Source organism: Leuresthes tenuis, unplaced genomic scaffold (genome assembly GCF_036924035.1).
Source record: "Leuresthes tenuis unplaced genomic scaffold, fLeuTen1.0.hap1 SCAF_22, whole genome shotgun sequence".
NCBI classification, from domain to species: domain Eukaryota; kingdom Metazoa; phylum Chordata; class Actinopteri; order Atheriniformes; family Atherinopsidae; genus Leuresthes; species Leuresthes tenuis.
This window is the reverse complement of record NW_027325376.1, coordinates 1,569,302-1,584,093: the sequence shown is the minus strand read 5'-3', so window position 1 is coordinate 1,584,093 and position 14,792 is coordinate 1,569,302. Positions and strand designations below refer to the sequence as shown.

Here is a 14,792-nt window from a genome sequence, read left to right as displayed (position 1 = left end):
CCTCAGAGTCAGGCCTCAGACCTCAGGCTCAGGCCTCAGAGTCGGATCTCAGGCCTCAGAGTCAGACCTCAGGCTCAGGCCTCAGAGTCAGACCTCAGAGTCAGACCTCAGAGTCAGGCCTCAGAGTCAGACCTCAGAGTCAGGCCTCAGAGTCAGACCTCAGAGTCAGACCTCAGAGTCAGACCTCAGAGTCAGGCCTCAGAGTCAGACCTCAGAGTCAGACCTCAGAGTCAGACCTCAGAGTCAGGCCTCAGAGTCAGACCTCAGAGTCAGGCCTCAGAGTCAGACCTCAGGCCTCAGAGTCAGACCTCAGGCCTCAGAGTCAGACCTCAGAGTCAGACCTCAGAGTCAGACCTCAGGCCTCAGAGTCAGGCCTCAGAGTCAGACCTCAGAGTCAGGCCTCTAAAGTGGGTCCTTTAAAGTTCAACAGTTCATGAACATCATGTGAATTCAGATCTTTCCATAAGCTAACGTGTCTCATTTTCTTGAATTCAAACAACAGAGATGAAATCTTTATCAGGTGCCAGTTTTAACGTGTTCAAAGTAAAAATAAAGGTTCATCTCAGATTTGGCACAGTTGAGCTGACAAAGAAGCAGTGGATGGATCCTTAATGCTGGTTGGTGCAGGTTCGTTGCTTTCATGGAGGCTGAAATAAACCAGAGTAACTGTTTAATATAAAATGTGTTCATGTTTCATGTAGAATGGGCGATTAGATGGTGAAATACGACAGTCGTGACACTGGTTTGGTGTCCAAAGGGAAAACTTCTCTCACAATAATTCATCTTCTTTGTTGTTGTAACAGGGAATCGGATGAAAAATGGGACGATAATCTGCAGAGTGGAAATAACCAACGTGGGCCTGGTGATGGAGAAGAGACTCAGTGTCACCGGTAAAGATATACAGACTTTAACACGAGTTCTTCCTGTTTCCTCCCAATGATCCAGACTTTCCTTCAACCTGTTAAAATGATCCTGATCAACAGTTCTGCAGCTTTCTGAAGGAGTTTTTCTGCTTTTTCCCTCATCTTCAGTCCTTGTTCCTGAACATTTTCAGTGTTTTTTCTTTGTTCAGCCACTTAACTCTGACCTTTGAACCCTTCAGGCAGAAAAAAGGCTCCTAACTCAAGGGATGAACCAGTGTTGTGTCGACACAGAACAGACAACTTAGCAAAGAAGCCGTTTTAAACTGGATCTTTAGGCACTTTGTCACAAAGACACATCATTTGTTCCCATTTCTTTAGCTGCATCTATGAAAAACAGCAAAGAAAACACAGTTTGACAGACAGAAAATAGGATTTCTGCAGCAACAAGGTGATTCCCAAAGAGCTATTAGCTGAAAACTTGGCATATCTCAGCATGGTGTGCAGTGTGACTCTGTTTTTGCCGTATTTACACATATGTTTGTGCATCTTTTGTTGGAAACATGTGAAGAACTGAGGACTGGGTGGACACAGCCACTTATCCCCCCTGCAGCAGTAACTTGTTGGTTTTGCAGATGACGTCGGTGCTTCAGCTGCTTCGTGCTTTTACTGCTACACCATGTTGCCTGTGGTGCTCCTCCTGGTTTGCATCATCACCGTGGCTGTCGTTCCCCTGTGGATGATCGAGGAGCTGCAGTGTTCTCTGATATGTGGGTGTTCTCCTGCACCTTCCAGCCCTTCAAAGTGAAACCGCTGAGTTAAGCTGACCTGCACCCGTCTCGTTGCAGATTACTACAGAAGGAAGGTCAGAGCCTGGAGGTACAGGCGGGAGACGGGTGAGTTTGGCTGTTTCTACTGCAGAAAGGAGGATGTTGTTCCTTTCAGTACCCCAGCAGGTGTGAAAGTGCTGCTTTTCTGTCTCTGTTCGCAGAACGTTTGCTGTACGGTAAGAGTTAAAGACGCATCCTCGGACGGATTTTACTGCAAACCAGACTGAAGCTGGTGAATGGAACAGAAACTCTGCTTCAGAGGTCGTTCTGATCTGTAGTTTCACCACAAACAGCAGAGGTTGAGTCTGTCCAAGGCTCTTAACATCATGTAAACCCAGCCTCAGATGGACGCATCACACTCATTATTTACTCCATAAAAACTAAGTGAACCCCTGATCCAGCAGCTTCAGCAGCAGGGACTGTAAAACTAAGTGAACCCCTGATCCAGCAGCTTCAGCAGCAGGGACTGCAAAACTAAGTGAACCCCTGATCCAGCAGCTTCAGCAGCAGTGAGTGAGAAACTAAGTGAACTTTAACCTTTAACATGCTAACTGAGGCCTGTAGAGTCTGAGATGTAGCTCTGGGCTTTTTCACCTCGGGGTGACCTTTAACCTTTAACATGCTAACTGAGGCCTGTAGAGTCTGAGATGTAGCTCTGGGCTTTTTCACCTTGGGGTGACCTTTAACCTTTGACATGCTAACTGAGGCCTGTAGAGTCTGAGATGTAGCTCTGGGCTTTTTCACCTTGGGGTGAACTTTAACCTTTAGCATGCTAACTGAGGCCTGTAGAGTCTGAGATGTATGACCTTTAACCTTTAACATGCTAACTGAGGCCTGTAGAGTCTGAGATGTAGCTCTGGGCTTTTTGACCTTGGGGTGACCTTTAACCTTTAACAAGCTAACTGAGGCCTGTAGAGTCTGAGATGTAGCTCTGGGCTTTTTCACCTTGGGGTGACCTTTAACCTTTAACATGCTAACTGAGGCCTGGAGAGTCTGAGATGTAGCTCTGGGCTTTTTCACCTTGGGGTGACCTTTAACCTTTAACATGCTAACTGAGGCCTGTAGAGTCTGAGATGTAGCTCTGGGCTTTTTCACCTTGGGGTGACCTTTAACCTTTAGCATGCTAACTGAGGCCTGTAGAGTCTGAGATGTAGCTCTGGGCTTTTTCACCTTGGGGTGACCTTTAACCTTTAGCATGCTAACTGAGGCCTGTAGAGTCTGAGATGTAGCTCTGGGCTTTTTCACCTTGGGGTGACCTTTAACCTTTAACATGCTAACTGAGGCCTGTAGAGTCTGAGATGTAGCTCTGGGCTTTTTCACCTTGGGGTGACCTTTAACCTTTAGCATGCTAACTGAGGCCTGTAGAGTCTGAGATGTAGCTCTGGGCTTTTTCACCTTGGGGTGACCTTTAACCTTTAGCATGCTAACTGAGGCCTGTAGAGTCTGAGATGTAGCTCTGGGCTTCTTCACCTTGGGGTGACCTTTAACCTTTAACATGCTAACTGAGGCCTGTAGAGTCTGAGATGTAGCTCTGGGCTTTTTCACCTTGGGGTGACCTTTAACCTTTAGCATGCTAACTGAGGCCTGTAGAGTCTGAGATGTAGCTCTGGGCTTCTTCACCTTGGGGTGAACTTGCTGGGACGTCCACTCCTGGGAAGATTGACAGCTGTCCTGAATGTTTTCCACTTGTGAATAATCTTTCTCTCTGTAGAATGATGGACTCCAGATAGTCTGGAAATGGCCTTATAACCCTTCCCAGACTGATGGGCAGCAACAGCTGCTTCTCTGAGATCATTGCTGGTGTCTTTGCTGATGACTCAGATGTCTGAGATGTAGCTCTTGGCTTTTTCTGAACAATCTGCTCCTGTGTTTTGTTCAATAAATATCGACACAGTCAGTAGAAAATCTCACGTGTTCATCTGAAGTTGGATTTTTAAGACCTCGTTGACATAAAACCTTAAAATTAGAGCTTTTTTCCCAGCATGAATTCACACAATCAGGAAAACAATCAGACTTCGAATAACTTTCTTTAATTTGATCAAGATTACACAGGTTTTCTGTCAAGTTAAATGACACCAAGCATTCAGTTTTCTGAATGACTTGTTTAAGCTGTGACAGATGTGGAGCACAGCTGTGTCCTTTGTGTGTTTCAGAGTACGGAGACCTCAGCCCGATCACTGAGCTGAGCGGAGCCTCAGAAATGACTGCGAGGATAAATAATCTGCTCATAAACGGTCAGTTCACATCCACCCGAGTGTTTGTTATTCAGATTAAAGACTGCATTATTTTACATTTAATAACAACTGATCAGGTTTCGATTCACTGGTGAAGCAACTCTGAGGCGATTATTGTAAAAACTCCCACAAATAAAGCAGTGAGTCAGCCTCGTTTCACCAGAGGGGGCAGTATAGGCTACGCTGCTAATGTCTGTCATTTAGTAGAAGAAGTAGCTCTAAAAGGAAAGAAACAAGTCATGAGGAGGGAAAAATAACTGTGGTGGACATCCACAAGAAGAAAGTGGAGATATCACATCTGGGATATAACATCTGGGATATAACATCTGGGATATAATCAATCCATCAACATTTATTTATAAGGCACCTTACAACAACCAGAGATTGACCAAAGTGCTTCACAATTCCAGCAATAGATTTAAAGCAGAACAGATATCACACAAGACAACAGCAGAAAGGTGGGCCACAGCTTCAGTTTAAATAAGTATGTTTTTAATCTGGCTTTGAGCTGTTGTAGCTGTAGTTGTAGGATCTTAGATCAGACGGCAGAGTATTCCAGGATTTCAGACCTGCCACAGCGAAAGATCGGTCACCCCACGGCTTACACCTGGACCTCCAGCAGAGCTCTGCCGGGTTGGTGAAGCCTCAGGGTTTCACTTATGTGGGGGGGTGCAAGGCCATTAACTGCGCTGAGAACAAATAACAAAGGTTTTAAACTGGATCCTAAATGTTACAGGTAGCCAGTGGAGGGAGTAAAGTCCAGGTGTGATGTGGTCGTGTTTACGGGTGTTAGTTAGGAGCCTGGCAGCAGCATTTTGTGCCAGTTGTAGGCGGTGGACAGATGTTTGGCTCAGTCTGAGCTAATAAAGGCATGGATGGCTGTTTCCAGGCCACAGCGGCTCAGAAACAGCTTAACTTTTGCAAGGAGGTGAAACTGAAAGAAGCTTTCCTTCACTACTGCATTGATTTAAGACTGGAGTCCAATTTCACTCCCAGACTCTCAACAACATTTTTACAGTAGGGGGCCAGTGGACCAAGACCAGGTGTAGCAGTCGGTGGGTTTGATGAGCCTAACAAAATACATTCTGTCTTGTTTTCGTTTAGGGAGAGAAAACTTTGAGATAAGAGTTTAATGTCACTCTGACATTTGTGGAGTTTGACACGATGGCAGATAGTTGTAGATCGTCTGCATACAGATGAAAGGAGACGTTGTGCTTTAGAATTATTGAACCTATTGGAAGGAGATATAATGAGAACAAAACAGGGCCCAAAATGGACCTGTGGAACGCCAGAAAACAGGAGCTGATGAGGAGGAGAGGTCGCCAATCATCACAGAGAAAGTTCTTCCTGTGAGGTAGGACCTAAACCACTGCAGCACCGAACCTTGCTAATATAACATCTGGGTTATTATATCACATCTGGGAAGGCGTCAGTCAGTCACCGAGTTGTTTATCAGACCAGAAACAGCTGGTGAGTCACTTCGAGGTTAAGTGTGATGTTGTTTTCATCCCCAAATATGCACAAAGTCCTCAAAAGGTTAAAAAAAGAGTCATTTTATTCACCTTATCTGATTCACATCCTGTGGACAGTGAGCCTGTGGATCAGAAAGCCTGATGTTGGTCACTTTGTTCTGTTTCAGAGGTTCTGGTGACTGGAGTTGAAGCGTCCAACATACTGGCCGAGCAAGACCTGAAAGCGATGTCCAAATACAAAGACAAAATCATCCAACTGGGACAAAAGTGCGTTCAACAACTCAGAAACACGGAGAAATAAGGGTTATAAGATGCATTAAATTAAACTAAACTCAGAAAGTCAAACTTTATTCAAAATCAGACTTTATTCAAAGTCAAACTTTATTCAAAGTCAAACTTTATTCAAAGTCAAACTTTATTCAAAGTCAGACTTTATTCAAAGTCAGACTTTATTCAAAGTCAGACTTTATTCAAAGTCAGACTTTATTCAGCTCACTTGTTGTTGACTGATGGCATTGAGTTCCAAATCCTCTTAGTCTCTTAACAGGAGCCATTTTTGGGGCAGCGGGTATAGAAAATGAATGAATGAATGCACACACCTTAATGCTGAAGCACAGATCGATCGTATTACTCCTCGAGCCTCGTGACTACGGTGGCCCGTAATGCTCAAACCATCCAGCAGTGCAGCTTCGTAGCTTACCAAGGCCGTAATAAAATATTCTGACAGATTTCTGAGCGCCATAATAAACCACATAAAATCAGTTCTAGGTCAGAAAGCACAACCAGAATTAATTCATACATTAGGCGCACTGTCGATTTTTGAGAAAATTAAAGGATATGAATTGCGCCTTATGGTCAGAAAACTACGGGACTCATTGACTCGTCTCTCAAAGCTTCTTCTCTGTCCAGGATGTGGACGTCACTGTCCTCAGCCTTTTCTCAGCCTCGGTCGGCCTGGTGGTGTAGAGCTCTGATGACAGACAGTTTGTCTTTTTGTGGATGATGTGAGTCCAAACCACGGCACAGTCCTGAACAGGTGTCTCGTGGTCTGTTGGCTCCTCCCTCGTTAACTTGATGTGCTCCATGAAAGCTTCCACTTCTCCAGCTTTGATCTTGACCCAGGTGTCGTCCACATACCTGAACCAGCGGCTCGGTGCTGTTCCTTTGTGTGAGCTCAGTGTTTTCCACTTCCTCCATACAGAGCTCAGCCACAGTGGGGAACCCGTGGCACAGCCGTGCTTCTGTCTGGGGGGTTCAACACAGATGTGATCAGGAGTGAAGCTGGTTCTGGTTCTGGTTCTGTCCACTGCTGCTGAAATCTGTAAACTAGTAAAAACCCTTTTTAATTTCCCTCCTTTAACAGAAGCTGATCAACAATCAACACACCAGTTTGTGTCTCTGTAGCAGCTTTTAACTGTTTCTAACTTTGAGTCTTTGAGGTGGTTTTGGCTCTGATTCACACTGAGAACCTCATTAGGGAAGTGGTTTTATGGGCTTCTGTCCTCTGCTGCAGGCACAACATCAACGCCGCCCTGATCGCTGCCATCATATCCAAGCAGTCTCGGGCCGGGACCATCCTGGAGCCCAGCGGCTACGGGCAGTTCGACAAAAACAGCTACGGGCTGATGCAGGTCAGCTCACGGTGCCTGTTGGCCGTTGGCGTCCTGATGGTGTCGGCTGACTGTGCTTCCTGTTCCTGCAGATCAATAAGACGTTACACGCGGTGACGGGCTATCCGTTCAGCCTGGAGCACATCGACGACGGGACCAAATACCTCATCCACCAAATCAAGTGCGTAAGAGAGTCGGAGGAGTTCAGGAACTGGAGCAGCAGGCAGAAACTTATCGGTACAAACCACTTCCTTATTTACTGCATTCAGAAAGCAGCTCATTCGTGAATACATGCACATCTTTGATCCAAACCCTGCGTCTGTTCAGGAGCTCTGGTCGCCTACATCTCAGGACCAGAAAAACTCAAAGAGGTCCTTGAATTTCCTGACGACGCGGACCGTGTGACACCAACCGGTGACTTTGCCAACGACGTGATCGCCAGAGCGAAATGGTTCGCCAACCATGGCTACTGAATGTCTCTTCTAACCGTGGCACAGGCAGCAGATCAATGACAAACCGGGGCCCTGAGACTCGGGCTGTCTCTTTTCTGTAAGATTTAGGTCAGCTGAATTTATAGTTAACGCTCTCTCAGCTCCTCACATTATGGGGCATTTCTGTGAAATATGTGGTGGCTCCAGTTCCCTCCTGAGATCCAGAACCTGTCTCCTTAAACACTCGGACTGGGTGCATGTCTTCTGTGTGAAGGACCCGGTGTAACCGACTGTGCCAAAGCAGGCAGTCGCTGGTTTCCTTAGGCAGGACTCACACCAACGCGGTGCTTTAACACTCACACATAGTTACTCCATCTGACTGAGCGGTGCCTCTGCTGCCGCCTGTTTTTAAGCATCACCGGCGCAGATTTACCACAAGCCTGAGTAAAACGGGCTGAAACATTACCTTCAGATCTCGTTTCTGCTCACTGTCACCAGATGGCAGAAGTGCATCATCTGAATTATACCCTGAATTAAGGCGTCTTCACATTCAAAGTGTTCCGGTTAACTGATGAGATAAGACAACATATCGGTGACGTTAGCTCGTGCAGCTCAGCGGAAGTGTAACCTTAACCTAACCTCAAGCAGAGAAAAGCAGCGCGAGACACCAGCTCTTCCAGAAGAATAAGAAACGAGGTCTGAAACGCGTTGGTGTGAGTCCTGCCAAACTCTTAATTTCATGTGAACAAAGCCAGCGTAGGGCCTCGGTTTGTAGCTACGCAGCTAATGTAACGTTAGCTTCTCTCACCAGCATCAGGTCCAGGGTCCTCTGCTCTGAGCTGCTTACTCACCTTAGGAGCGACAGGTTTCACCTTCAGGGTTTCAGGTGATCTAGCTGCAGCTTTAATGATTTGTGTGTTTTAAAACCTTCATTTTGTTTCCGTTTGAATTCAGTTTATGCAGCTATTGTTGGGTTTTCTACCTTGATGTTTGAGCTAAAGCACGGCGCCGTGTGACCGGGTCACACCGGCAGGCCCAGTTGGTTCAGAGTTGATCTGCCAACAAACTGGATTACACAGCTGGACTTAACATCCGTGTTAATTATTTAAATTAATTATTATTGTTTCACGATGTATCACGTTAAAACTACACAAGTATTATATTTGTCCTCTGGTGGAGTTGAGGGGCCAGTATGTGAACATTTACACCCACGACGGAGCAAGTTGTGACTGTGTGAAAGCAAACATATTCCCAGCCTGAAGCCTGCTGTCGTGGAGGCCAAAGAGGGACGCATGAAGAGTTATTTTGTTCAGTTCAGCAGCAGAGAAGTGGTTTCTTTTATTTTTTCATCCAGGCGTTGTTATGGTTACGCCTCACAGACCTGAGCTGTTTGCCCACACATCTCATTATTAGGGTACAATTACCTGCTGGTGCTTTCCGACACCGATATGAGTTCTAATCAAGGCCGTTCCAGTTCTTACAGTTAAACAGGTTTTATTTCCTTTCGGCACATTTAACCCAAATAAAACTGCACTTTGTGCATTTTAGTAATAAAACTACTCTTAGTGCAACATGTTGTTTCAACATTTTAACTTTCACAAACACACTGCAGGAAAATGTTCCTGTCAGACCCGGTTCTGTGGTATCAGAACACTTTAATGAAAACTGAGTGCGAGTACATGGTACCGGTCCAGTCCCTACTGAGTTATTACTCTGAAATGGGTTTAAACATGTTTATCACCATGAATTACTCATTACTGAGTGTCTGTTGGGTCAAAATGCAGTTATTCATTGAAAGGCCCAATAAGCAGGCTGTAGTGACATCTAGGGGTGAAGTTGTAGACTGCAATCAAATCAATATCTTCCATCTTTCCAAATGAGGGTGAAAAATGTGAAAGGCTTACAGTTAGTTTGTCTGTAGCATCTGGAAAATACTCTGAGGGAAAAATCATGCTGTTGTTCAGCAAAGTCTCTTTTTTCAGAGGTTCTTGTTTTCAGTTTTTCTGAAGTTATGTTTGTTCACGTGCGACATGTTGAGTTTGAGTCTTGATCGCTCGGTCGTTTGTTCAGTTTCACTTTGTGGAACCGAACCAGTGCGAATGAGTTCCTGCTGCCAAAGATCTCCAATCACTGAAAACAGGGACAACGTGTGTCATATGTGAATATCAGAGGTTTGTCTTTGTTTCCTGTTTATTTATTTGCATCTCACTCATTGTTTTCTGTTACCTTGTGAAGTTCTGTAAATATCACAGAAGCATCGCTGGTCTGAATCGCTGTAAAAGAGGAGGAAAGACATCCAGTCTAAAATGGAAATAAAATGTGAACTTGATCCTGGAAAGTTGTGGTTTATTCCACGAGGTCGACTTGTGGAGCGAACATCGGCTCATAAAGTAACACCTGAGAGGGTTCAGCCATCTGTTGCTCTCTGGCTCCCCCTACAGTTGTGGGATGTAACCGTTATAAAAACTCATTTCCATGGCAACCGTGTACAGCCATACAGTGAAACTGTTCTCATGTGGAAGACAAAGTGACCATAAAGGGGACAGTTTCACTCAATTTTCTGAGGTATTTTTGAGACTTTGGTCAAAATAATTTGTGAAGAAAAATTTGAGAACAGAAAAAAAATAAATGGAAAAAATCATCAGTTTAAACTGGAGTCAAAGAGCTCAGAGAGGTTCGACCATCGAGGCTTCAACAGGACGGTGAAGGGTTAGTTTCTGTCTGAACGTTGGCTGAGGACACGCTGTCATGCTGCTGTGGAGGGTTCAGGTGTGTTTACCTGCATTACCTCATCAACATCTGGACAGCTGCTGTGATTTAATGCAGAAACACAGACAGAATGAAGCTGTTCCTCCAGTCAGTAACACTCCAGCTCTATAGATACAGATAGTTACTCTGTTTATCCCAGAGGGAAACAGGTTAGCAGTTAGCTCTAAGTTAGCAGTTAGCTGTAAGTTAGCAGTTAGCTGTAAGTTAGCATGTAGCTCTAAGTTAGCAGTTAGCTGTAAGTTAGCAGCAGATGCTAGCAAACGATGCTTTCTCATCAACAGTAATGGACCAAGCCGGAGATGTGCACAGCGTAACTCGTAGTAATGCATGTGAACCGTTAATTACTGCGTTTAAACATTTTGGATATATTAACCTCATTAAACAGTTGTACCTGGAGACCTCCATCTTTATCAGAAACATGCCGATAATGTAACGCTAACACACCGAGAGTTAGGAGAGGACCGGTGTTGTGTTGGAAACACACCTTAAACACAGCTGCAGGTTGTCTGAGTTACAGAACGGAACCGTTCAGCTAGAAAGCTTCAGCTAACAAAGTAATGTGGGAACAATAATGTTCATCTTTCAGAAAGGAGCAGCAGTAACTCCTTAGAAGTTGGTGTACGTCATCTTCATTAGCTAAGCTGTTAGCGTTAGCTTCAGCTAACAAAGTAATGTGGGAACAATAATGTTCATCTTTCAGAAAGGAACAGCAATAACTCCTTAGAAGTTGGAGTACGTCACCTTCATTAGCTAAGCTGTTAGCGTTAGCTTCAGCTAACAAAGTAATGTGGGAACAATAATGTTCATCTTTCAGAAAGGAACAGCAGTAACTCCTTAGAAGTTGGAGTACGTCATCTTCATTAGCTAAGCTCTTAGCGTTAGCTTCAGCTAACAAAGTAATGTGGGAACAATAATGTTCATCTTTCAGAAAGGAGCAGCAGTAACTCCTTAGAAGTTGGAGTACGTCATCTTCATTAGCTAAGCTGTTAGCGTTAGCTTCAGCTAACAAAGTAATGTGGGAACAATAATGTTCATCTTTCAGAAAGGAACAGCAGTAACTCCTTAGAAGTTGGAGTACGTCATCTTCATTAGCTAAGCTCTTAGCGTTAGCTTCAGCTAACAAAGTAATGTGGGAACAATAATGTTCATCTTTCAGAAAGGAGCAGCAGTAACTCCTTAGAAGTTGGAGTACGTCATCTTCATTAGCTAAGCTCTTAGCGTTAGCTTCAGCTAACAAAGTAATGTGGGAACAATAATGTTCATCTTTCAGGAAGGAACAGCAGTAACTCCTTAGAAGTTGGTGTACGTCATCTCCATTAGCTAAGCTGTTAGCGTTAGCTGCTGCTAAAGGAAGAACTAAATCAGTAAATAAACCATAAGGAGTTATGTTATTTCTCAGATAGAACATCTCCACCAGAAGCTGGTTTCATTGGTCTGCAGGGTGGATCTGAGTGGGCGGGGCCTGAGGGTAGAATAAATAAGGAATAAACATGTGTTTTGGGAGTTTTTCACTTGCTGATGACTTCAGACCCTCTGATATATGCTCCAAAGAACAGAAAAGGTTTTATTTCCATAATATGTCACCTTTAAAGTGTGGTACAGGGCCGGAACCCAAAACTGTGAACTGCGGTTCCTCAGACCCAAAGTGCTCCAGGACGGTTTCAGGCCTGGAAAAGTGAATAAAAAAAGAATCCAAACCATAGTTTTAAGGTTCACAAACTTTTCTAGTTTAGCTTTAATGACATCTCTTGATCTGAGGTGAAACAAGAGTCTTCTTCATGCAAATAAGGAAGTAACAACAAACAAATCCATTACCATAGCAACCACAGGTACTAACAGCCTGAAAAGTGTTTGGCCCAAAACTTCAATGTTTAGTATCAGTAACTGTCCACTAGAGGGCAGAAATGTGCTGAAAAGTTTCTGTCAAAGTTCACTTCAGAATACTTTTATTTTATCTTTTAAAGTGTGAAGTGACTTTAAATCAATTATAACAGAAAAAAATACTACAAAACTGTATCGACTGATTAAAACAGAAGGAATTAGCTGAATATCTTTGCACCTGTTGTCTATAAACAGAAGTGATCAGATTACCGACCACACAGCAGCTTAAAAGAGGAATGATGAAACTTAAATCAGTTCCTTTGAGTCCTGAGAATGACTTTGTTGTTTTTCAAAGACGACACTTTAGGCTCCACCTCATCACCTGATGACATCACGAGGTGACCAATCACAGCACAGGTCCATGTGATGCCCCGCCCCTTCTGATTCAGACGAACTGGCTGGGCTTCTGGGTGGAGGTGGGCGTGGTCTGTGGTGGGAGGGGCTTGTGCTTCTCTGAAGCGTCTCCTTGGTCACCGTGGAGATGAGAAGGGGCCTCAGCTGTGGGACAAGGGGAAGAGAAAGGCTGGTTGGACTAAACCTGCCATAATATAAAACAAAAAACATATAAACAGCCGTATAAAAACATTTCTGTGACGATAAATGTGACTAAAATCAAATGAAACGTTTCTTTATGCAAAAATATTAGAAAGTGAAAGATAATTGGATCATTTGAACGTGTGTCTTACTCTGGATCCGGGACAGAGCGTATTCCAGCCCCCTCATGGCTTTGACTTGGTTATTTTTAAACCTGGCGAGGCCAAACTCCTGCAGGAGAAGCAGGCGGGATGAATAAAGTTCACATGCAACTGTTTTTATGCTCATTTGCACGGAAACACATTTGGAGAGACACAATCGGAGAATAAATGGTGTCGGACAGGAAGTGCTGTCCTCTTTAATTCAGACGGGCTGCCACACGGCGCCGAGTTAAGTCCAGATCGGTCCTGGACGTGGAGCAGCTGCTGGGAAGATGGCCGTCCAGCCCCAGAGTGTTTGCTCATGCATCACTGTTACACATCCAGGGTCCGGTGAGCAGGTTTTGCTGCTTGATGCCCGGTTTTAGGGTCAAAGTGGCTGTTTTATTGTGCATTTAAAGAACATTTAGTTCAAACTCGTAGAAACATGAGAAATGAGCCGCAGGATCGTTGTGGCTGCATGACCTCTGCAGCTGGCCCCTTCCCAAACTCACTGTCAGGTTCAGACGAGGGAAACGCCTGTGGGTCAATTCATGTAAAGACCTTCTGGAGTTCAGAGGTCGGTCGCCACCCGGGGGGCGGAGCCATAAGAGAATCTTACTGTCAATATGGTTACGAACAGAAGGGTTCAAACAGGTTTGACTACGCTGTGTCAGTCAGGCAGAGGTCAGGCTGAGGTCAAGCAGAGGTCAGGCAGAGGTCAGGCTGAGGTCAGGCTGAGGTCAGGCAACAGTCTGTCAGGCAGAGGTCAGGCTGAGGTCAGGCAACAGTCTGTCAGGCAGAGGTCAGGCAGAGGTCAGGCGGAGGTCAGGCTGAGGTCAGGCTGAGGTCTGGCAGAGGTCAGGCTGAGGTCAGGCAACAGTCTGTCAGGCTGAGGTCCGGCTGAGGTCAGGCTGAGGTCAGGCAGAGGTCAGGCAGAGGTCAAGCTGAGGTCAGGCAGAGGTCAGGCTGAGGTCCGGCTGAGGTCAGGCTGAGGTCAGGCAGAGGTCAGGCAGAGGTCAGGCAGAGGTCAGGCTGAGGTCAGGCTGAGGTCTGGCAGAGGTCAGGCTGAGGTCAGGCAACAGTCTGTCAGGCTGAGGTCCGGCTGAGGTCAGGCTGAGGTCAGGCAGAGGTCAGGCTGAGGTCAAGCTGAGGTCAGGCAGAGGTCAGGCTGAGGTCCGGCTGAGGTCAGGCTGAGGTCAGGCAGAGGTCAGGCAGAGGTCAGGCAAAGGTCAGGCTGAGGTCAGGCTGAGGTCAGGCAGAGGTCAGGCTGAGGTCAGGCAGAGGTCAGGCAACAGTCTGTCAGGCTGAGGTCAGGCAGAGGTCAGGCTGTTTTCTGGTGAAGTGAACAACAGAAGGTGTGTAAGAAGCAGACTTGAAGAGCCACATAAAAAGAGTCAAAGTGAGAACACCTTGATCCAGTTCTCCTCTCAGCACCAAAGGTTCGGACTTGGGTTAAAGGTTCTCCCGTGTTACCTGTACACTCTCCCGTGTTACCTGTACGCTCTCCCGTGTTACCTGTACGCTCTCCCGTGTTACCTGTACGCTCTCCCGTGTTACCTGTACGCTCTCCCGTGTTACCTGTACGCTCTCCCGTGTTACCTGTACGCTCTCCCGTGTTACCTGTACGCTCTCCCGTGTTACCTGTACACTCTCCTGTGTTACCTGTACACTCTCCTGTGTTACCTGTACGCTCTCCCGTGTTACCTGTACGCTCTCCCGTGTTACCTGTACGCTCTCCCGTGTTACCTGTACGCTCTCCCGTGTTACCTGTACGCTCTCCCGTGTTACCTGTACGCTCTCCCGTGTTACCTGTACGCTCTCCCGTGTTACCTGTACGCTCTCCCGTGTTACCTGTACGCTCTCCCGTGTTACCTGTACGCTCTCCCGTGTTACCTGTACGCTCTCCCGTGTTGCCTGTACTCTCTCCCGTGTTACCTGTACGCTCTCCCGTGTTACCTGTACGCTCTCCCGTGTTGCCTGTACGCTCTCCCGTGTTGCCTGTACGCTCTCCCGTGTTACCTGTACGCTCTC

The 14,792-nt window shown here is 45.8% G+C and overlaps 2 protein-coding genes across 3 annotated transcripts in view; one reads left to right on the top strand and one right to left on the bottom strand.

The window, feature by feature from the left end:
* The first annotated feature begins 696 nt into the window (after window positions 1-696).
* LOC140282195 (lysozyme g-like) lies at window positions 697-9,753 on the top strand. Its single transcript, XM_072376769.1, has 9 exons — window positions 697-890; window positions 1,496-1,630; window positions 1,709-1,756; window positions 1,852-1,866; window positions 3,844-3,924; window positions 5,564-5,663; window positions 6,910-7,027; window positions 7,099-7,243; window positions 7,334-9,753. The coding sequence occupies exons 1-9, from the start codon at window positions 812-814 to the stop codon at window positions 7,477-7,479; spliced, it is 867 nt and encodes a 288-aa protein (XP_072232870.1). The 5' UTR covers window positions 697-811; the 3' UTR covers window positions 7,480-9,753.
* Window positions 9,754-11,922: 2,169 nt separating this feature from the next.
* LOC140281942 (PRELI domain-containing protein 1, mitochondrial-like) overlaps window positions 11,923-14,792 on the bottom strand; it is a 37,749-nt gene continuing 34,879 nt past the window's right edge. For both annotated transcript variants that reach the window (XM_072376462.1, XM_072376461.1), the window contains exons 5-6: window positions 12,774-12,852; window positions 11,923-12,585 (exon numbers count right to left, since the gene is read on the bottom strand). In XM_072376462.1, coding sequence (XP_072232563.1) covers window positions 12,473-12,585; window positions 12,774-12,852 — 192 coding nt within the window. In that variant the 3' untranslated portion in view covers window positions 11,923-12,472. The remainder of the gene's footprint in view (window positions 12,586-12,773; window positions 12,853-14,792) is intronic.

Coding starts and splice junctions, on each gene's coding strand:
- LOC140282195 (XM_072376769.1), top strand. CDS start 812: ATGAAAAATGGGACGATAATCTGCAGAGTGGAAATAACCAACGTGGGC. Junction 5,664..6,909: donor ATCATCCAACTGGGACAAAA/GTGCGTTCAACA, acceptor CCTCTGCTGCAG/GCACAACATCAACGCCGCCC. Junction 7,028..7,098: donor ACAGCTACGGGCTGATGCAG/GTCAGCTCACGG, acceptor CTGTTCCTGCAG/ATCAATAAGACGTTACACGC.